Source organism: Alexandromys fortis, unplaced genomic scaffold (genome assembly GCF_014885135.2).
Source record: "Alexandromys fortis isolate MF-2015 unplaced genomic scaffold, M_Fortis_MF-2015_v1.1 scaffold_1, whole genome shotgun sequence".
NCBI lineage: Eukaryota > Metazoa > Chordata > Mammalia > Rodentia > Cricetidae > Alexandromys > Alexandromys fortis.
The window spans coordinates 39,588,979-39,612,074 of record NW_026067927.1 but is presented as its reverse complement, the minus strand read 5'-3'; the positions used below and the strand labels follow the sequence as shown (position 1 = coordinate 39,612,074).

Sequence of the window (23,096 nt, the reverse complement as noted above, 5' to 3'; positions counted from 1 at the left end):
TGCTTCATGGCCTACAGAGACCAAGACCCCATCCCTCTCAGCTGGAGAAGCCCCACCCCCAGGCCCTGACAATCATCTGCACCATGAGGTGAGACTGCCTTGTCTGCTGCTGTGTGTCAGGGAACTAGAGAGCAAACTGAAGGCCTCTGCTCACAAGCAGCACTAGAGGCAGATGGATGGCGAGAACCAGAACACAGGCGGGCCCGGCAGCCAGCTCTGTGGCCTCTGATTACAGGGAAGCTTGCGTTGTTCTTGGCCAGTTACCTCCCAGCTGCCTGTAAAAATCAGTATGTTCGTGCTGACTGCACAGGGAACTGTGAAGAAGCATGAGACCACAGCACCTGGATTACCCCACCCCCCACGTGTGCGCAGGCGCTGTCTACCCCAAGTGCCCGCTATTAGGATTCCTGCATCGTGGAGAAGTCCCAGAGGGGGAAGTGAGAGGGTGAACAAACCGCTTCCCCTGCTCCCGAGCCGTGATTAGGACTGCCTCATTCATCCTCGCTGCTTCTTTCATGGTCTCATTTTCCCATCGGTCTTCTTAGAGGATAACAGTACCAGTGGTGACATGAGCTGGTGACCACCTCCACTGCTTTAAGTAATAATTTCCCCAAACACTGTTGAATCATATTGATATGGAACTCTCGCCCACCTTTTAGCTAGCCAGTAATTGTGCCTACTTAATTAAACAGTAAATAATATTAAGAAACAAAAAGTGCTTTGTGGGCTTTTAACAATGGGAGGTGAGTTTTTAATTATTTGAAGAGAAGGTTTTTGCTGTTTTTATTTCTTATATTTGAAGAAGAGTAGCAGATGGCCCCCAGGGTTTTTCTGTTTTCTCTCTGGTATGTGTTTGGGGAAGAAGAGAGGGAAAGGCCCCAGGAACGGCAGACACATTACTTTAGAAGGTTAGACTAGGCTCAGTCTCACTTCTGTCCTGCTTAGGAATGGGCTCTGCTACACATGGCCTCTCAGCACAGCTGGACCAGGGACTGGTCTTGGTGGACTGTGAGTGCTTTACAGATGCACAGATTCCCTTTGATGAGAAAGGGATACTGAGTAACTCCCATGCCCTAATCATGAGTGTGGGGACTGGATGCACCCAGAGAACTCTCCTCCGCCTGTGGACTCTGGGGGCTGAGGTTTAACCAACAAGCACCCTGGCTCCCAGAAGAACCCAGACTTTACATCAAGTCTGACAACAGCTGTGGCAAGATCCAGCCACCTGCATGGTTCCTCTTTCAAGATCTCTTGAAGCCCATGGGAAGCCAGGAAAAAGTCCCACCATTCTCTAGTGTCTGAGGGTGTCACCCAGAAGCCTGGTAGCACAGAGCACCAACCTTGGTGCAAGCTTCTGGTATAACCAACAACAGATGGAGGCCATCTGAGGGCATGATGCTCTTTTGGGGAGTCCAGGCACCATAGAGATCTGGACTCTCCCAGGGAAGCCTCCTGGCCACAGAAGCAATCAGTATACCCTTGCTGAAGGGTCCCAGTTCACAGTCCTGAAAATGGACCCAAGTGCACAGTCCTGCGTCTTTGATAGTGGGGCTTCGTGGGGTGGGGGGAGGACAGGCTTGTTGTGGTGATCCCTTCCATCTTCCCACCCAGGTCACCGTTACTCTCAAGATAAAATTCGTTAAAGCTGCATTATTACTGAGGTTCCGAAGAGGGAACAGGTAACTCGCATGTGCTAGTCTATACCCTATCGCAGCACTGAATGTTCTAGATGCATCAAAGAGGGCACAAGTAGTCCCAGCACAGCGGAGAGCTGAGGCAGGAGGATTTCAGATAGCTTCCTTTGTTGGGAGTGGGGGCGCAGCCCTGTAGTCCCAGCACAGGGGACAGCTGAGGCAGGAGAATTCTAGATAGCTTCCTTCACTGGGTGTGGGGGCGCAGCCCTCTAGTCCCAGCACAGGGGACAGCTGAGGCAGGAGGATCATGAATTAAGAGGTCCTGAGAAAGGGGAGAATGAAAACCAAGGAAGAAGGGGAAGGAAAGAGGAAGAAAGAAGAGAAGAAAAAGGAGGGAGGGAAGGAGAGAGGGAGGAGGAGATCTTTCAAGAGAGAGGAAACAGAATATAGAACACAAAGAAGAAGGAGGGGGTGGGGGCGCATGAAGGATTGAAGAGGCCGAGAGTGAGGGCAGGGGGAGGAGGGAATGGGAGGACTAAACAACACTAGCCACCTGCTGCAGTAGCCATACGGAGACTGTTACTATAGAAGCTTCCTAAAATGTATGCACATCTAAATATAAAGAGACTTTAAATGGAGTTTCTTTTTTTAAGACACAGACTCCACTAGAGAGCCCAGGCTGGCCTCGGAGCCTCCTGCCTCTCAGCCTCCGTCATACTAGGACGCTGGGGCAGGATTTCTGATACAGCGAGGATGGATGGCTCTAACAATCTACCAAGACGGGAATTATATATGCTTGGGGACATTTTTCTGGGGTGGGTACAGCTTTCAACTATACTCAAAGGAACTTCCCAACTATTAGGCTAGAGTTTGCTTAATCTCCAGTGAAGTTTCCCAATCTGGTTCCTTCTTTTCATTCCACTGAACACATCGAAACCCAGGAAGGAGTCTAGTGGGGGTGTTCCCACGTCCCTTCCTGTCCATGAATGACATAGCACATCCTTTCTCTTCCTCTTTCTCCCGTTACTCTCCACTGTGGAATGTTAAAAAGAACTGTGCGTGTGCATGTGTGCACCTGTAGTCACACATAGGAACATGTCTCTGCACACACACACACACACACACACACACACACACACACGAGAAGAAGGAAGAGAATACTCAAGCCTGACAGCTAGGATGTTGTTGGTCCCTTGAAATCCACACATCAGTAATATCCAGAATGGCGTTTCCTCTTTCCAAACTAGCTTTATATTCAGACTGAGAACACAGCACGGTGGCCATCGCAGGCTTGCAGAAGGGCTCGGTGAAGAGCTTCATTTTAGGAGGATGATAAAGTTCTGTAAAAGGGGGGTGGGTAACCACTGCACAACATGCTCACGGCAGACTGCTCTGCTCAAACACCATGACCGAAAGCAACCACAGGGAGGAGAGGGTTTGCTTCCCCTTACAACACTCAGGTAACACTCCGCTGCTGAGGGAAGTCAAGACAGGAACTCAAAACTGATGCAGAGGCCGGGGCAGGCGGATCGGTGTGAGTTCGAGGCCATCCAGGGCTACAGAGTGAGTTCCAGGACAGGCTCCAAAGCTACACAGAGAACCCTGATAATGGGTTACTCATCCTGCTTTCTTATACAACCCAGGACATCCTGACCAGTGGTAGCATTGCCCATATCAATTATTAAACAAGAAAATGCCTCCAGGCCAACCTGGTGGGGGCATTTTCTCAACTGACAGTCCCTCTTCCCAAATAACTCTAGCTTGTGTCAAGTTGACAAAAAACACTAACCAGTATGTCACTTGATGACAACACCTGAAAAAAGTGACTTTTGATGACAACACCTGAAAAAAGTGACTTATGGAAGGAGGAATTTGTTTTGGCTCAAAGTTTGAAGGAACACAGTTAATTGTGGCAACAGGAGCATAAAGTTAAAGGCTCCTCACCTCCCCCATGTCTCCAGGGAAACAGGAAGCAGGAACTGACCAGGAACCGAGGAGAGGCAGAAACCTCAAGGCCCAGTGTGACCCACTTCCTCCCTTAAGGTTGCTCTTCCCAAGGTTTAGCAACTGCCCTAAACAGGACCTCCTGAGAACCCAAATATTCAAACGCATGAGCCTGTGAGAAAATGACACTGGCTACGCACCTTTTGTGTGTGTTTTTTTTTTATTTGTTTGTTTTTTGGTTTTGGTTTTTGGAGACAGGGTTTCTCTGTTTAACAGTCCTAGGTGTCCTAGAACTAGCTCTTGTAGAAGACCAGGCTGACCTTGAACTCACAAAGATCCTCTTGTCTCTGCCTCCCAAGTGCTGGGATTAAAGACTTGTACCACCACTGTCTAGGGAGTTATGCATTTTAAAGTGGTTAAAAATGGTGTGTTTCATTGCAGATAGACAAGTGTTGATTTTTCTTCCTGCAGTAGGCAGAGATGTCACCATGCTGGTGTATGCCAGGTGCTCCAGGAAATGAGTCTGCAGGCTGTGAGGATCACCCACCCTATTTTAGAGATGTTTCCCTGTCATGGGTGGGGACCAGTACATTCCTCTTCCTGTAAAATCTCTCTGTTCTTTTGTGGGATATTTGGTGAGGTTTGGAAATCCCTCCCTGTTCCTTTGTGGAATATTGAGGTTCGGAAGGAAAGCCCAGTCCAGGGAGTCATGAGAGCTGTTGTGTTCTGAACAACAGGGGTTGAAAAACCACACTCAACAGAGAGATCCCTGTACGGCAGCATCACCTTCCTGCTGGCTGTCCTGGGCAGGCTCCAGGCTACCTCCCTGGCCTTGGAGAAGGTAGAACCACAGTGAAGGTCAGGCATGCCCTGCACAGTATCACATCTCCCAGACTAGCAGACTGAAAGAGGAGCTGGCCAGGCAAGACTCCTCCATGTTGCCTCAGAACTTGATCTTGGGTATCACCGGACCGCCTCGCCCTCGAAGGCCCATGGCTTAGTGGTAGCAGAGATTACCCAGAGTGCAGTTCCTCATCTAGATCCCAGCTGCGATGGCCCCCAGTCATCTGAGCTTGCATCTGAGGCAAGCTAGACGCTCCATCTATCAGCCAGGCTCGCTTCTCGGAGAAGACAGGAGACTGAAATGGTTATCTGCAGAGCGCCCTCCTCTCGGCTCTACAGACACACTGGTTTGGTTACAGCTTCTCCGTGTCACCCTATCAGGACCCACTCTGCCCTGAAGGAGGTCATGGCGCTCACTGGTCTCTGATGCCTGATTGCTAAGCCCCAGGCTCTGCCAAGGGCCACAGATGGGGCCTCCAAGCTCCCCTTCCTGTTTTATCTGCAGTTCTGGGAGGTTTTGCTCCTGTCTTGTCATTTCTCACCAATGGCCTGAGCTTGAAGGGTGACCTCCCCCTTTCCTTGCTGTCTCGGCAACAGGATGTCAGGCTTTGTATCCATCCATTAACCACACAGGCAAACCACAAGATCTGAATTAACAAGATGAGGAGTCTTAATTGGTTTTCCACCATAACAGGATACCCAAGACTAGGTAATTTATGAAGAAAACAGAACAATGCGTTGGCTTCATGGTCCTGGAGGCAGACAGTGCCAGCATCCACCTGAGGATCATGTGTTGCTGCAGACATAGAAGGAAAAAGGAAAGGCATGTGTGAAGAGGAGAGATGCGGGTCTGACTCCTGAGATACCTAACACACTCCTGTGAGAAAATTATTGAGCCATTCAAGAGGTTTTTTTTTTTTTTGCTTGGTCAATAAGTTTATTATCTTTATGAAAAACTCTTCATAGAAAATTTCTTTAGCTGTCAGCAGCCCGCTCCTGAACTCTGAGGAAGCTTGCCTTCTTTTGAGCAACCCGATCTTTCTTCTGGGCAAGAGACATTTTGGGACGGTTCCGCCTCTTCTTCTTCACTTCTCTCTTGGGCTTCTTTTCATAGACTGGATTCTCTCGTATAGCAGCATGGGCTTTCTTATACATCTCCTCCATGTCTGGAGTAACGTTGTTCTTTATGTACTGAGAGAACTGTTTCTTGTAAGCATCTTCATCTTCCTCCATTAGGTAGCGCATGTAGTCTGCAACATCCTGACCCATGATGTGCTTACGATGTACCTCTGCGTTGAACTCCTTGCTTTCAGAATCATAACCAGGGAATCGTTTGGTACTATGAGGAATAGACAAGCCTCCATCCACAGCTCCCTTCAGGGCCCCGAAAACTTTATTGCCAGTTGTAGTTCGAGCAAGACCAGCATCCAAATAGCAAGTGAAGGCCCCAGGCTGACCATCGATGCTTTCCACATTGTATTCATCTCCAGTCGCCTCCACTTGGCCTTCATAGATCTTGTCCATACCAAACCTATTGAGAAGCCTGCGGGCCAGCAGCAGGCCAGTACAATAGGCGGCAGCATAGTTTGTCAGGCCGACTTTCACTCTGTATTTCGGCAGCTCGTGTGCGTAGGCGGCGCAGACTACCATGTCCCCCTCTATACGGGCATAGGCAATCTGGCAGATGATGTCTCTGTTAGTTACACGAACTATCATCCTGTATTTGGGTGTGTTGTACTTATTTTTGTCTTGGATCACTAATCGTTTCCGAGCATAGTAGTCTGTTTTACCCTCTCGCCACCTTCTATATCTCACTTGGTATCTCTTGAAGTAGGCCTTGTTCTTGACAACTTTCACAAATCCCATGGTGCGGAGCAGAAACCCGCAATCGCAGCTCCACGCAGACCTGCGCGGAGTGTCGTGCGCATGCGCAGTATCCCATTCAAGAGTTTTAATGAGGTCACACCATACCCATGATGTCACCAGTTTTAAGAAATAAGATCCAGGGCTTGTCACCACCGCCTCCTGGTACAACAGGAGTGACAGAGAGGAAGGGCTGATAAGGCATCTGGGGGTTCAACACCCAGCCCTGGGTTAGCCTCCCATCCCCAGTGTTGGGGTCTGTGTGCAAAAGAAACAAAATCACATGTTCTCAAAAACACTCCCAGAATGAATCATGGGATATATCTGCTCAAGAGAAGAAGAGTGAAATGATAATTAATTGAATTAAATAACTCAAACCAATCACCTGCACAAGAAGTAAATTCACACACTGGGGTGACTTCCTGAAGGTACGTTCTTCACAGTCTCCTGTAGAGCCTCAACTTTGTTGGCAGCTCCCCCAAAACAGACCCAGGTAGAGTCTGAAACATGCATGCATGGGTAACCCAGGCTGGGAAAGCCCAGCAGACCCAGGCACCAGGCCATCCCCACATGACAACCAAGAATAAAGAATAAAGTCGACACTCAAGAAGGCAGTCAAAGATGAGGTGGCCTGGCTCAGAGGCTAATCGTCAGAGCGAGGTAGTAACCCTGAGCCTGTGCGTGCACGCGCATATGTGTGTGCTCTCAAGAGTGCCCTATGAATGGAGGACAGAACAACCTTGGGCTTCTTTCCACAGGCACTACCCGCCCTTCTTCCTTCTTGAGACAGTGTCTGTCGCCCACCTGAAATTTGCCAAGTAAGCTGTGCTGGCTGGTCAGTAAACACCAGAATTCATGTTTCCGCCATGCTGGAATTACAAGGCCTCAGGTTGTCTTCATGCTCCTCCAACTTAACCCGCTGGGCTGTCTTCCCAACCTTCTGAATATTTTTTAAGATTAGTTACTGTTAGAAAAATCAAAGAAGTAATTTCAGCCTTTGGTATGACCTTAAAGAAAAGTGGGATGGGGGGGGGAAGTAGTGTAAATCAATTCCACTTTTCAATCACCAAATGTCTTCTATTGATCGCGTTACTGAGCTTATATTTTGTAGAACAGACATAATAAGAAAAATGTAGCTCAGATGATGGTGAGCGGGAAGCAAAGAGAGGATGAAGGAAGAGAGGGCGTGGGGATGGGGATACTCTCTCCTCATTCTCGTCTGAAACCAATCTCCCTCTGTCTCTCTATTAACCTTGTCTCCGTGTGTGTGTGTGTGTGTGTGTGTGTGTGTGTATGTGTGTGTGTGTTGTCATGTCAGAAGCTTTTATTTGGGAGCATTTCTGACCTCCCAGGGCTCGTCTATGCTGAGACAGCCATTGCCCCATCTGCCAACATATCTTACACACACACACACACACACACACACACACACACACGAGTGCCCCACACACTCTCCTCGCCTCCTGTAAACTGGTTCTCACACTCCAGGCCACAGTCCCCAACCCAGTCACCCAAGGGTAAAGTATCCCTCAGCTCCATGCCCCAATGCCCGCTGAAATCTCTCAGCCTAGCCCGTCATAAGCCTGCTTCACTTCCTAGCCTCTTCCTTTCTAGAAAACCACAACAGAGGCTGCTGTCCATGTGTGACCCGACTCACACTGCCTCCTGATCGTCCCTGTGTGACACAGAGGGCCCTGTTCTGTTGGCAACTGTGAGGACTCTTTCCACTGGCAGAGAGAACTCCTGACTACTGGCCTCACTGTACCTGAATTACAAACAAAAGCTACAGAAAGACAGTTTGCCTCCAGCACATCCAGTCTCTCAGCCTCCTTACTAAAGCGCTGCATCATGGCAGGAGAGCAACTTCCAAACATCTGCTTGCTACCTGTGTGCTGCAGGAGATGCATTCCTCCCACCCAAGTGGCTGTGTGCTGCTGCAAGAGAAGCAGTCACCTCAAGAAGCTGTGTGTCGCAGGAGATGCACTCATCTAAAATTGCTGTGTGTTGCAGGAGATGCATTCATCTCAAGTAGCGGTGTGCCGCAGGCGATGTATTCAACCTCAAGTAACTGTGTGCTGCAAGAGATGCATTCACCTCAAGTAGTTCTGTGATGCAGAAAATGCATTCCCCCTCAAGTAGCTGTGCGTTGCATAAGATGAATGAATCTAAAGTGGCAGCCAGCGATTATTAACAGTAATTTAGTGGTCTGCGCCAAAACCACTTCTAAAGACCATTATGTACCTTACACCTCCCCAGAAATCTGGATCTGCAGAATCGTCAGGCTCCTGGAAGCCGGGTAATTTTTGATAAAATGTGCTAAATGGCTGGGTGCCATAGCAAGGCCTTTAATCCCAGCAGAGGCAGGCAGATTTCTTTTGAGTTAGATGCCAGCCTGGGCTACATACACAGTGAGAGCCTGCCCACCCCCCAAAGTGGGGGTAGGGCATGTTAAGCACATTTAAAAAGCCTCAGCTGGTCTGACTGCTCCATATTTGTGTTAAAATTATAGGGGAGCAGACAGCACCTTCAAGGCAGGAAGGTAAATATCCAAAGCAGCCAATCAAATGCTCCAGGTCGCCCAAAGGAGAGGCACCACCCACAGTGCTGAAGTCTGTCAGAGATGTGCACAAAGGCTTACCTGCCAGAGAGCAAAGCTTAGGAGCACGGGAGATCTGAAATCCTTGACTCTCCATCTTTCCAGCTTGCAAAATGCCTTTCCTGAATTTTGGAGCGTAGGAGGGACCCTGACATTCTATCACTATTAAAATACTCACCTAAAAATCAGCACTGTCTATTCTCCCACATTCCAGTTTGAAGTCGTCTCTCCCGAAGGAGAGGCTGGCGAAGCGTGCTACCTGTGGGCACCTCCAGGAGCTCACTATTAAACACAAACGTCACCGTGCGGCACAGTGGAACACACCTTTAACGTCTGCACAGGAGGCTCACCATGAGTTTGAGGCCAGCCTGATCTACATAGCAAGCTGCAGTCCATCTAGGGCTACATATGAGATCCTGTCTCAAAAATAACTTTACAAAATGTGACAGTCATTAGCATTGCAAAATTAATTGCTTTCAAAAATGTGTGCATTGTATCTTGAAAGGAATGCTAGATAAGTTTTCTGGAAGGTACGTGTAAACATAGGATACACATAAATAAGCCATGTGTTACTAAGCACGCATGTACACAGGCGTGCATGCAAATACACATACACACAAGATCACATATTCTAAGGCACTACATATTACTATTTATTTATTCACTTACTTACTGATGAATTTGAGTTTTCTAAAATGGGTGTTTTTATATAGCCCAGACAAACTCAAAGTTAGCCTTCGACTTCTGATTCTCCTGCTCTGCCTCCCCATGTGCCAGGACTACAGGCATAGGCTTCTGTGAAATCCTTACATTCTTTGTCTATTTGTCTTATGAAGCTTCCCCTGCCCATGAAAGCTACAGTTAAATATGGAGACCTAAGGACTTCACTAGTTTATCTTTGTGTCAGCAATACAAAGGGTAAACGAGGGTGAAACAAAAATCCTGACAGAAGTTTCACTGAGACAGTGAGATTATAGGTAATCTTTTTTCCTCTTGATTTTCTAAAACTCAAGAAATGAGGGGCTAGAGAGACGGCTTGGTGGTTAAGAGTACTGGCTGTTCTTGCAGAGAACCCTGGCTTTAGCCCCAGCACCCACTTGGCAGCTTACAACTGTCTGTTCCAGTTCCAGGGGACTCAGTGTCCTCTTATGGCCTCTATGGACACCAGCTACATACATGTGACAAGGCATGTATACAGGCAAAACACCGAGACGCATAAAAGAAATTTTTTTGTGTTTAAGCTTGAGTAGCAAACTGTTTAGGCTAATCCAGCACATGCTCACTCGTGCATGATCCTCTTCGGAGACTCTATTTGAGATCATTTCATAGCAAGACCCACTGGGCCCTCTCTACTTACAATCTGTGCCTTTATTATCTCAACATGAGCTTGCTGTTAAATAACAGAAACCACTAATTAAGGTCACACAATGTCTTCCGAGTCCTCAGTTCTTAAAACCTCGTAATGGCATTATAATAACAGGATCCAAATGCAGACAGTTATGATGCATTAATTCTGGGTAAAAAGGGAAACTTTCATATTTTTCTTGAGTTTGTATCACCTTACCCTGCTCACAAAGAATACTGAGAATCCATCAGATAAGGACACATGATATCACAGAAAGCGTGGTGGAATGAAAAAACAGTCCTGAGATCACGTTGGCTGCACTGTTCTTATTAACTATGTCAGAATGCAGCTCTGTGTCAGAAAATGCTGGCCAGTGCAAATAAAGAAATTGGGTTCAGGGCTGGGGTGTATGTGACTCAGTTGAGCAGGAAGTCCTGGGTTCTGTCCACATAAGCACCACATAAGTCAGGTGTGACTGTAATCCCAGCACTTGAGAAGTGGAGTAGGGATGCCACCCACAACGGCAGAGAGTTCCAGGACAAACTGGACCCCATGAGACCCCATCTTGAATGGGAAGGGGAGCCAGAACAACCACTAGTGATACTTCACTAGTAAGCAATGGGACATGTCCCTATAAAAAGTTGCAAACTATAACTAAGTATGAAGGAAGAAAAACAATATACCCACTAAGATGTCCATTTTGTTCCCCTACTTCCCCTCAGCACCCTTTCCTGTGATAAAGTCCCCTTCCTTCAGAGCCTGAGCTGACCCATCTCAGCCACAGTAAAGCATTGTTTTGTATACAGTGAAACTAAGTAGTATTTTTCAATGTCTCAAACTTGCTGCATACACCATATGCCATATCCTAAATCATAACTGTCAAAAAAACAATTCCCATAGACGTCTATATGATTCACTGTAGAAGCAATGAAAATAACTCATTTTCTCTATCCACCATACAGTCTGATTATAGTATTTAATTATAGAAAGACGTGCTAACTAGCCAAGTTCCATGAGAGTCTCTGTTGGTAACTATGACATCATCTCATGGACTGTCCACGGGCTCCGCCATGGTGAGGGCAAGAAAGTATGTCATCTGAGGCTTCGCGGTGGCTCTGCATTTCATCCACATTTAAATACAGAACTCCAAATTCAAAACTAGGATCTACACATGAGAGAAACCATACAGACTTTGTCTTTGTCGCCCCGCATCACCTCACTCAGTAACTCCAGCTGCACCCATTTTCCTGAAAATTTCAGAGTTTCTTTCTCTTTTTAGGCTGGATAAAATCCGGCTTTGTACACGCACCCCATTTTTACTATCCATTCATCAGCTGGTGGACATGCAGGTTGACTCCATTTCCTTGCTACTGTAACTAGGACAGCAGTGAACACAGACATGCAGCTATCACTGCCATGGGGTCCTCTGAGTACATGCCTAGCAGGGATACAGCCGGGTCATACAGTCGTTCTGTTTGAACCTTTTCAGGAAACCTTCCCGCTGACTTCCGTAGTGGCTCCACCTGCTGACTTTTCCACCCATAGTGGTCAAGAGTTCTCTTTTCCCAAGAACCCCATCGGCATCTACTCCCATTTGAGTTTATGGACTGAGATGAAATCTCAAAGTGGTTTCACTCTGCACTTCCCTGGAGGCTAATGGTGGACATCATTTTAAAGATGAGCAAAGATAATGTCTTACCTGAAGAATGCAACAGCAACAAAATGTAACTGCACCAAATTGGGAAAACGCCAACATATCCTACACACACACACACACACACACAAATGTGTGTGATACTTTACTTGTATTTTAATAAATAAAGCTTAACTGAAGATCAGAATACAAAGCTAAGTCAGAGAATGGTAACACACACCTTTAATCTCACGACTCAGAAGACAGAGGTAAATGGATTTCTGTGAGTTCAAGGCTACCCTGGGCTACACAAAATCAATCCAGAAACAGATCCAGGTGGTGGTGACTCACACCTTTAATCCCAGCACCAGAGAGGTGGACGGGAGCAGACACAACTGGGCAGAGAGAGAGATAAAGGGGAAGAGACAGGAACTCACTAGAGTGTGAAGTCTGAGGATTCGTGGAGACAGGTTCTCACCCTTTCTGTCTGAAGACTGGTAGAGGTAAAAGGTCTGCTTTGCTTTTCTGATTTTCAGCTTGAACCCCAATATCTGCCTCTAGGTTTTTATTATTCATGCTACACACCCCCACACACAGATTTTAACAATAAAACCCTACCACATTAGCAATAACAGCTATGTACATCACAACTGTGCACGGATATGTGTATAAAATGCAGTTGTGAAAATGTGCTCTTGAGAGACTCTAGCACTCCTTAACTCCATCTTCAACCTGAAGATCAACTCACACTTCTTGTCTACATTTGTTCTCTGCTTAAACACCAAAAACCACTTGCTGCTCCGACCTGCAGCAGGCTGTGGTCGTCCCTCTCCATCACTCCTCTGGTGCTGGAAAGAAAAGCTGCTGACCCCTGACAAGAATGTTAACTCTTCGGGGTAGCTGTGAGTCAGAAACTGTTCATCAGGAGTAAAAATAGCGAGCAATATTCATCTAACTAGAAAGAGCCTCTGTGCGGGGCTGAAGAGATGGCTCGGTGGTTAGGTGAACATAGCACTATTGCTGAGCACCCAGGCTCTGTTGCTGGCATCCTCATCAACTCCAACTCCAGAGCATCTCACACCTCTGCCCTCCACTGGCTCCCGCCCTCACATGCACATCCTACACACAGACACATATTTAAAACAATTAAGAAATGTAACAACCTCTCTCCTCATAAACTCATGCAGCTCTCAGGTCTCATTAGAGAAGTTTCTGGCCAAGCAGTGGTGGTGCACACCTTTAATCCCAGCACTCAGGAGGCAGAGGCAGAGGCAGGCGGATCTCTGTGAGTTCGAGACCAACTGGGTCTACAAGAGCTAGTACCGGGACAGGTTCCAAAGCCACAGAGAAACCTTGTCTCAAAAAAAAACAAACCAAAACAAACAACAGAGAAGTTTTTGGGCACCGTGGTTATGCAGAAACTGAGCTGGTCAAAGTGCACAGAGAGGAAGTGACTGTGCTGTGCTCGCCACAGAAGGGACATCCACATCACATCCCTCCCTAAGGTGCAGGGACCATCTCAGACGAGAGGGCGGACAGACTGAAGATCCAGAGGCCCGGGAGGACCTAAGGTAAACAGTGTCTTCTGGGGGTAGCAGGACAGCTCCCCTAGTGAGCTCACGGTGGCTGTGGTTGCCTGTAGAAGACCTGCAGACATTCAAGCCAGACAACATTCTAGCATATATGGCAATGGGTTCATGAGACCCAACCCCTAACTAAGGAGCCCTGATGGGGGTGTGGCTGCTGGCAGGTTAACCACCCCAGCAGGTGGCCCCACACCCAGGAGTACCCAGGCAGCACAAATTGAAGTCAATAGAATCTGAAATTTGCAATGAGGGACACAAAGTTGGAGAATAGGAAGGTCAGGATGGATCTCAGATGACTTAAGGGACAAAGTTGGGGTAGACATAATCAAAATACATTGTATGAAATTCTCAAAGAAATAAAAATATTTATTTCAAAAAATATCCACTAATAAGAATATGCTAAATTGACTTACTTATCTCTATTTTAATAGATTACACTTCAGGGGTTTTTTTTCTATTCATATGCATGCTTTGCCTATGTGTGCATCTGTGCACCACACCCCTGCCCTGTGTCCACAGAGGTCAAGGGCATCAGACTCCCTGGAACTAGTTACAGGCAGTGGTTAGCTACTACAAGGACCCTGGAGACAAAAGAGAGCAAGCGTCCTCAACTGCTGAGCCATCCATCACTCTGGAGTAACGTATATAAGCCCGTGGAAAATAAACGAGGCGAATTCAGTATTCACTGAATGTCCCTCCCAATACTGTCCTGTGTTTCTGTCTCTTATTTCTCCTAATCTCTGTTCCTTTTGCCTAATAATTCTAACCCTCACGCTCCTACCCTGGAACGTATGAGTTCTGTCAAAGCTGGCTTTTGACAGAGATCCACCTGTCTCTGCCTCCAGAGGGCTGCTAGAATTAAAGATGTGCACCACCGTGCCTGCCAGTAACTGTTCTAACATACTGTAATTCCAATTTTCAAAAGACAAACTTTAAGCTAACATGGCATTTTCATGAAAGCTCCCCAGTGGCTCAGTGGGGCACCATGACATACTTCTTCAAATTTAACCAAAGGGGCATCCTACCAAGGGAAGAGTCAGTACACTTAATTCTTAAAACAAAATAATGTCAGCAAACTGTTTATAAAGCTCAGTTCCCTGCTATCTTGTGAACTATTTTATTCTCGTTTATGGTAATATTACTGCTTAGCTAATTGGATGGAGGGTGTGCACTCACCCATCGGCCGGGGTTTTCCCTGCAGTGTGTAATGCCTCTCGAAAATCGGGAGACCTCTGAACAGAAAGCTCTTGGCACAAATACTGGGTCTCACTGATTTAATGTTTTAAAAGAATTCTGTTCAAGCTTTTGCCCTCACAACACATTTCAGGACTAACTAGCTGTGTCAGGGTTTGGGGAATTCAGTAGAGGCCTTCAGTGAAAAGACAACAGCACTGAGTGACAATGGCTGCTGCAGCCTTCCCACCTTCAACAGGACGAGGCTCGCACTCAGCTAAGTGGGAAATAACCGGACATGGATGGCCATTCTCTCTGGGTGGTGGCAGATTGAGGAGTGAAAATGATAGCAGTTTTCTGTCTAATGGCTGCTGTGTGTGGGCGGAAATCTGTCATTTTACAATATACTTCAAAAGAGCAGACCCTAAGCCACTCTCCGGAGCTACTATTTGGCTCAACGATTAAACAATACTTCTGTGAGAAATTAACATCTTAAATTTCCTCTGCAAGGATGGCCTTGGCGCTCATCTAAATGCTGACACTGAGATTACAGCCTTTGCTTTAATTAGAATTCTTTTGACCTTAAAGTAAAGCTGGGAAGACACGGAAGTCTTTAAACCCTCAGCAGCTACAGAGCATTTTAACCAGCTGGGATTCCCGTGGGGTGGGGGTGGAAGCTGCAGACACCACTTTCACTAGCACGAACACACCACAGCTCCCCAACCCCCACTTTGCCTGGGGCTTTGCTCTCTGATGTTTATAGCTTTAGGGGGCTGATATCACCCATCTTGCATCTCCTTGGCCTGGAACCAATCTAATCCTCACCCTGACTGTCTTTTAACTTTACAGATGCACATTTTATAGCCCTGACTAGAAGAAGCCTCCTCCATCAAAAGCATGTTTGACAGCATCCTTTCTGGATGATGTCTCCATGGCTCCCCTAAAGGCACACAAGCATTCAAGTATCACACCCCATCTATCACAGACACCTACACACACAAGCAAGATGCTCCACAGATGTGCATGGCAGTTTTACATACACACATGGAGCCAGCACACACATCATAGACCATACACAAATACACAAATTCATATGTAATATCATACACACACACCACTTACTACCACATGCTACACAAACAACATATAAAATCATACAATACACAAGCGATACACAGAAACCACACAACAAAACATAAACATGTAGGCATAAAGCGCTCATTACACACACAGTATACACCTCACACACACACACACAATCTGCTTTGCATACACAACATTCCATATAGCACAAGTTACAGATTTGCTACATAGCTGCTGGTGTCCATTGGCTACTAGAAGTTTACAAACCCAATAAGAGTGCATTTTATGGGCTGATGGCTCAGCAGTTAAAAGCTCTTTCTGCTCTTCCAAAGGACTGAATTCAGCTCCCATTACACACATGAGTAACTAACTACTTATAACCCCACTCCAAGGAATCCGACATTCTCTTCTAGCTTCTGCATCCACAGACAAACAGCATTCACTCACACATACACATAAATATTTTTTTAAAGAGAGGGCATTTCTTTCACTACAAAGGTTCCAAAGTAAAATTTAATTCAAAACACCAATTTTTATTTATTTGTGTGTTTGTTTGTTTGTTTAGGTGTTTCAAGGCAGGGTTTCTCTATAGCTTTGCAACTTGTCCTGGAACTAGCTATTGTAGACCAGGCTGGCCTTGAACTCACAGAGATCTGCCTGCCTCTGCCTCCCAAGCACTGGGATTAAAGGCATGTGCCATCACCGCCCAGCTAAAACAACTATTCTTATCTCAGATGATAAAGCTATATTCATACATGAGCAAAGTATAAAAAGACAGGTTAATCTCAAACTATTCCCTATCCCTGGCTTTATATTGTCATTGTATCCATTCAAGATAATCAAAATTCAGTAAAGGTAAGAAATGTAGTATCCTGAGAGAAACAACAGAAGCACTTCCCAACACTGGTTTTATTTAAGTCTTATATAGATCCGTGGGCTGGGACCAAAAAGGCAGTCATAACTGATTGGAGTGTTTTACTTATTATTAGATTATTACTTATTTGCTTATTATTAAATTTATTGATTCAATTAAAGCTATTGTCCTCAAAACATTTTACAATTCCCATATGACTTGTGGATTTGTGTTCTCTTTTTCTAACCAAATCAACTGTCAGAATTTAGGCTCTTGGTTTTTATTAGCACAGGCAGATAAAACCTCTGAACTCTTCAGCAATTCCCTAGAGGGAAGAGTCATCTCACAAACCACCCTTGAGCCACAAGCTCTTTCCTCCTTGCCCTCAGAACACTTTGGTTTGCAAACAGGGACTGTGACATGCCAAGGGGTGCTAGCTCACCATGAGGACATCTTTGCAAAACCCCTGCACTGTGTAGATCCAAAGAGAAAACAGAAACCACGCTAAACCTTGGAGGAATTCCAGGCTGGGAAGGCTGTCTTTAACCCAGAGGCTGTTGGCTGCCCCAGACTCCTGACCTGGAAGACACCCTGGGATTCAGCTAAACAAAAGGAAAGCAGGGAGGCTGGGAGCAAGCAGGTGTAGACTGTGAAAGACTCACAGGCAGAAGGAAAACACTTAAACCCTTAAGATTGGAAGTGAGAATCGCCTTAGTGGTACAGGGAATGCCTCACATGTAGGTCACTCGAGGTTTGATCTCCAAAAATACTGAAAGTGGTAAGATAAAAATAAACCATTTGGATATGCCTTTTTTTTTTTGAGACCAACTGTCATGGACCAGCCTTCTGTTTTATACGAGTCTTCTCTTCCTCACCCCAGCATACACAGAAACATATAAAAGTGCCTCGAATGTGCACCCATCTCGGGAGAGGGACACTTAGTATACTGTCTTGTCTATTTACTGATAAGACTATATATTTTATGTAAGAATTGGTGACTAAAGTTTAAGTGCCTATATGCTTCTAAGGCATCTAGTCACTTCTGCGAAGCAAAGGCACGTGGGACTCTGAAGGAGAGCGCAGTTCAGAGACCCTGAGACAGGTTCACTGACAGAAGAGTCATCCTTACTAGCAGGACCACATTAAAGTGAACGGCACCTGCCAGGGTACAAAGTGTCACTTACAGTAGCCAATATACTGACCCTCGGAAGAGCATTTCCAATTTTATGCTCTTTTAAAAAAATCAAAACCCAGAGGTAGTATGAGTTCTAACTCTTCAGTCCCAGCAAAACACAGCACTGGGCATTAAAACCCACCCTGAAGCCCTGTACACGTGCCAGTGATGATTGCTGGGTCACGCTAAGGGAACAGTAATCCAGTCACTAACACAGGGAAGGGGGCTAATGGGGATATCTTTCTCGGGGCAGCAGTGACCACCACCATTGCCACAGGAGGGACACACGGAAACTCCCCCCACCATAGATGAACAACCACAAAAGAAAAACAGATGAGGAGAGACATCTTTTCTTTTGTCTCTCCTCATCTCTGTTTATCCACTCCCATCCATCAGGAGCTTCACAAGGTAGGTACCGAAGGAGGATTTGTTCTTTAATCCCCTAAACAGCAAGTCTTCCCAAAGTGCGCAGGAAATGCATTAAGCAACAGAATCAATTATAACAAGTGGATCAGGCAAGAACACTTCCGAGTTTTCAAATCAGGGTCTGAAGAGAAAGGCATATAAATCAAAGTCAGTTTACCCGTCCAAAGGATCCTTCCTCTCTTCTACCGTCTCCTCTCCCTCCTTCATCCCCCCCTCCCTTCTCCTTCTCCCAGGAGGATTTAGATAGACACTTTAAGTCCCATCCATGCTTCCAGCTGACTGTTCAGAGGGTAAGCGTTTCTGAAATGCATCAGCCTCTATTTTTAAAAGGCCGATGCTAATGTTTGGCTCACAGCTGCTGGATCCCAGGGGAAAGAAATTACTTAAAAACCTCCTTTGAAAGGGAGCCTTGCTTGACTAGGAAGAAGTTACCAGGCTGGCCCTGGCCTTTATCTTGGTTTCCAGAGAGGTTGAGCTTCAAAAGGAGGCCACAGGAAGGTTGCCTCTGCACATGTCTTCAGAAGGCCCCCATCCCTGGAACTCCACTAGCACAAACAGGCATTGTCCCACTCTTTCGTTCCTAAATGTCACGATTTCCAAGGAAGGTGGTGTTTAAAAATTAATCAAAGTTGAGTTTTTAAATCTTTTATTTGTCTGTATGTCCTCCCGTGTGTGGTGCATGCCTGTGGAGATGAGAGGTCAAAGGGGAGTGTCCTCCTAAGTCACTCTCCATTTTATTTTTTGTGGCCAATTCAGACTGACTGGCTGGCCAGCAAGGGACCCTTCGGCCTCCGCCTCCCCAATGTCAGGATGGTCATGTACAGCTGTGCCCGTGTTCTTACATGGATGCTAAGGTCTGAACTCACATGTTCATACTTTTGTCTCTCCAGTCCCCAGAGGGAAATAATTATGGAATTCCTGCAGATAGGATACCATAGATGGAAGTTTTTAGCAGTTATCAAAATTAAGAGGGTATGCCAGTAGTCCATATTGAGGGGCAAAAAGGCGGATACGTTGTTGTCTGACCCTTAGAGAGACGAATTGTGTTTGATAGAAACTCCCCCAAGACTCGCTTGAGATCAGCCCGCAGATTTAAAACCCAAGCCCCCTTGGCAGCGATGGGCGGATAGTGCAAGGGCACTGAGAGTCAGCTGCCTAGGCTTCTTTCTGCCAGCTACCAGCACGGAATGGGACACGTTCAAGGCTCAGTTTATTCCTTACACTCTGGGAAATTCGGTATTGCTGTGGTGTAAGTCACAGTGAAAGAATTAACAGTGTCCGGGCAAACAGTCATTAATGTCTCGTTGGGGCAAAGAGGACAGCGCCAGCGGGCTGTTTGGCCATTCCCAAGCAGTTGAGAGGGTAGCTTCGGCAGGGATAACAAGGCCGCTGTGGGCGGGGCCTGAGGATGCAGGGGGCGGGGCGGAACTGCTGTGGGCGTAGCCTCCGCTCAGTCTGCACAGATCTCCAAGGCTGCTCCCCAGATAGAATTCTTGTAGGGGAGAAAACGCTGCTCCTGAAGTTTGGAGAGACATCAGACCCTCCTCCACACTAAACATTTCCATGACACTTAAAGTGCCAGAAGTGACAAAGAGGAGCCATGGAGAAGAAGAAACCACACAGAGAGAGTCCGAACTGCACAGGGCAAGTGGCGGCATTCACTCCGTGGCTCTCTCCGGGACTCTTCCTGGTGGTTCCTCTGCTCTGGTTGGCCTCACTGCGGTCCTTATAGGTAAAAGATGCTGTCTGCAGTCAGGGATGCAAGGCTCCGTCTTCTCCAGAGCCACCTAGCCCTATTCTTCAGTTTGGCGGGTCACTAACTGGTAACCCAAACACCATTCCACACATCTTTGATCCACACGAGCATTTACATTATGCGAAAGGGTCAGGAGCTGACATCTAGATGATTTGGCCATCTTTGAAAAAAAAAAAAAAAAGGAGACGTACATCTGTCCTGGCATCAATCACTAAGAGACAGCTAATCAAACTTTGAAGAAAGTCAGAGTCAAGAATGAGGTTCTTGGCTAGAACATTCCAGAAAGACAGACTAGATGATACACAGTAACATGGGGCTCCTAATGGGGAAAAAAAATGGTGTGTTATCATAATAAAGGTCTCTTCGCTCTTCTGTCAGGCCAAACAGAGACAAGTATTCAGTCAGCTGGCTTTAGCCTGTACCCTACTTAGTGTCCTTGGCTTAGCTTGCTGCATGGAAGTCACACCAGACATGCACAACGGTCTGAAGCACTGTGGCATGGGATGCACATGTGCAGCGGGAATGTTTCTGAAACTTAGTTTTCCGTTTCCAGGTAAACAGACCGCAACATCAAAGGAGAATTGGCTATTTCTGCATTCTGGTCAGTAAAGGGCCAGCTGCGGACAAACCTGTCTCCATAAGATCACTTCCCAGCCCAGGATTTTCTCCAGGGTTAATGTGCTTCGTTGTGTAAGCCTTTAAGATGTCACTTGTAAGAAAAGAGGGCTGAGAAGACTCACCCCGGGAAGCCCCAATAATCCAGCCAGTATCAGCTCAAAAAGCAACTCTGTGCTTGGAAAGTCTCCAAGAAAAATACAAGGTTGCTGTTTTGAGACACTTGTTAATGGAAGTCGATAATAAATGCGCATTCACTCAAATGTCTTTTAAAGGCTTTGAGGATCTTTCCCCAAATTACTCTCCTTAGAGACATGGGTTCAGACAATATCAAATTCCAGGAAGGGAGTACCTCAGCTGGAGTGAGCTCTGTTTTGTGCTTGCTAGGGTTTAGCCGTTGCAGAGTGTACCCACGCAGAACACGGCCTTCCCACCCGCCTAGAGAACAATGATGATGAAGCAGAAACATTCCTGCAGCGCCAAGGCCAAGCTGCCTTTGTGGACTTACAGACCCATCATGCTGTGAGGACTACCGTGCGCAGGGTTCTCGGAAGGTGGACTCAGCATCAGAGACCAGCAAGCGTCTTGGTTCTCTCTAGTCCACTTCCCATTGCTATTACAAAATGCCTGAGGCTAGCTGAAGATAAGAGATTTATTCAACTCACTGGAAATTCCAAAACTGGCTGGCCCTCATCAGCTCCACCTCCAGTGAAGGGCCTCCAGCTACATCTCAACAGGGTGGGTGGTACCTTGGAAGAAACATAGCAAGTGGGAGACATCACAGGGACAGACAGGAAGGAGAGGCCAGGAAAGGGCCAGATAACCCACACTCTGGAACTATCTCTTCCCATAAGACCTGACCACTCCCGTACCACTGTATTAATCCATTCAATAAAGATGGAGCCCTCGTGATCTTATTACATTCTACTGACCTGGTTCTAACCACCAGAACACCACTTTACAAGACATAAGCCTGCTGGGGGCCATATCCATCCTCATCTACCCCAGACACACATTTTCAGAAAACACAAACCTTATTCAAACAGTGAGTACCTTCTCCACATCCCTTTGGGCTTGTGCAGGTCACTAGGACACCAATACCATGTTACCTGAAAGACACATCCTGCTGAGGAAGACAACGGACTCTTTCCTCCCTGAAGTGTGAAGCTGTGCAGCTAGCTTAGCTTTTGGAGAATGTGAATAGAATTTATTTTCATGATCCATCGACAACAATAATCAGACAACTAACACCACATGTACCCCACTCTGTCAGGGCCCAGTCTCCTATCTAAGGCACACATGTTCAGTGGGCTCCCACCCCATCTGCCTCCCCAGCTAGCAGTACTAAGGAGTCTTGCTGTTCCCCAACTGTCTTCGGAGTAGAAAGCACCATAAAGAGATGATTTCATATGGAGTCTGCATTTTTTAGAGAAAAATTCATGTAACGTTTCCAAATTTGATCAGCACCAAAAAAGGTCTGTCACACATGAGAGGGTGTGGCAGATACCAATTAAGTATCGTGTAATGGTGAGATGTCACCAGAACGGTATAACATTGAGTGACAGTGGCAACCACCATCATCATAAAGGGCACACAGTACATAATTTCGAGGATCGCATGATACATAAAAGTCTTTGCCTTCAAAAGATACCAAACACATTTGTTCCTGTTAATTATCTAGCAGGCGTGCCCTCTGCTAGTAGTGGGGAATCAAAAACCAGCACAGTGATCCCTGTTTACCCAAAGAGGACAAGATGCAGACCCCCAGTGGATGCCTGGGGCCAAAGGCCGTCATGGAACAAACAGCATCGACTGCACATACTACAGTCTTCTCTTTCATAGCTAAGATCATTTTAGAAGTCGAGCACAGTACGAGGCTTTTTAATTAACTAAAAAAGAAATAGAATAATTGTAATATCGCATAACAAATACTGCTATTTTTCTGGCCTTGATCACGGATCATCGTAACATGCCATAAAACCCACAATCCCACAGCTATAGATGAATAAACTGTGCACAACAGAGTATGATTCAGCAATAAAACAGGGCGAGCTAAGAATATAGGCAACTATGCACGCAAATTCCAAACGCATTATGCCAGCCAAACTGAAGAGAGCACACATACTGTGACTCTATTCCCGGACAATGATAGAACACCAGAACAGAAACTGACAGTTACCTGTAAGGGGAAGGGGGAAGGGAGGTATCCAAGGCTTGGGTGGGAGACACTACATGTCAAGATTGCAGGGACGGGGGGGAGGGATGTTGCATGAGTCTATGCATTTATTAAAGCTCAGAACTGGATCGTAGAAAGCATGAATGTTACCACAGCAGACGGCTCAGAGGCAAAGAGCAGCACTGGCCGCTCTTGCATACAACCAGGGTTCCGTTCCTAGCACACAAATGCCCGGTCACAACCATTTGTAACTTCAGTTACAGGGGACCCAACGCCCTTTTCTGCCACCATGGATACCAGGCAGAGACATGGTGAACAGACACACATGAGTGCCAAACACATAAAATAAGATTTTTTTTTAAGTAAAAGGGAGGAAAATTGAGCAGTAATCGGCAA

At 46.4% G+C, this 23,096-nt stretch overlaps 2 protein-coding genes across 3 annotated transcripts in view; both read right to left on the bottom strand.

Moving 5' to 3' along the window:
* Dapk1 (death associated protein kinase 1) overlaps positions 1-23,096 on the bottom strand; it is a 141,142-nt gene that overhangs the window by 95,984 nt on the left and 22,062 nt on the right. The window lies entirely within an intron of this gene.
* Positions 5,331-6,353, bottom strand: LOC126502433 (60S ribosomal protein L5-like). Its single transcript, XM_050143401.1, has one exon. The coding sequence runs from the start codon at positions 6,285-6,287 to the stop codon at positions 5,397-5,399; it is 891 nt and encodes a 296-aa protein (XP_049999358.1). The 5' UTR covers positions 6,288-6,353; the 3' UTR covers positions 5,331-5,396.

Bases quoted from the DNA above. Each gene is read 5' to 3' on its own strand.
- LOC126502433 (XM_050143401.1), bottom strand. From the start codon at position 6,287: ATGGGATTTGTGAAAGTTGTCAAGAACAAGGCCTACTTCAAGAGATAC.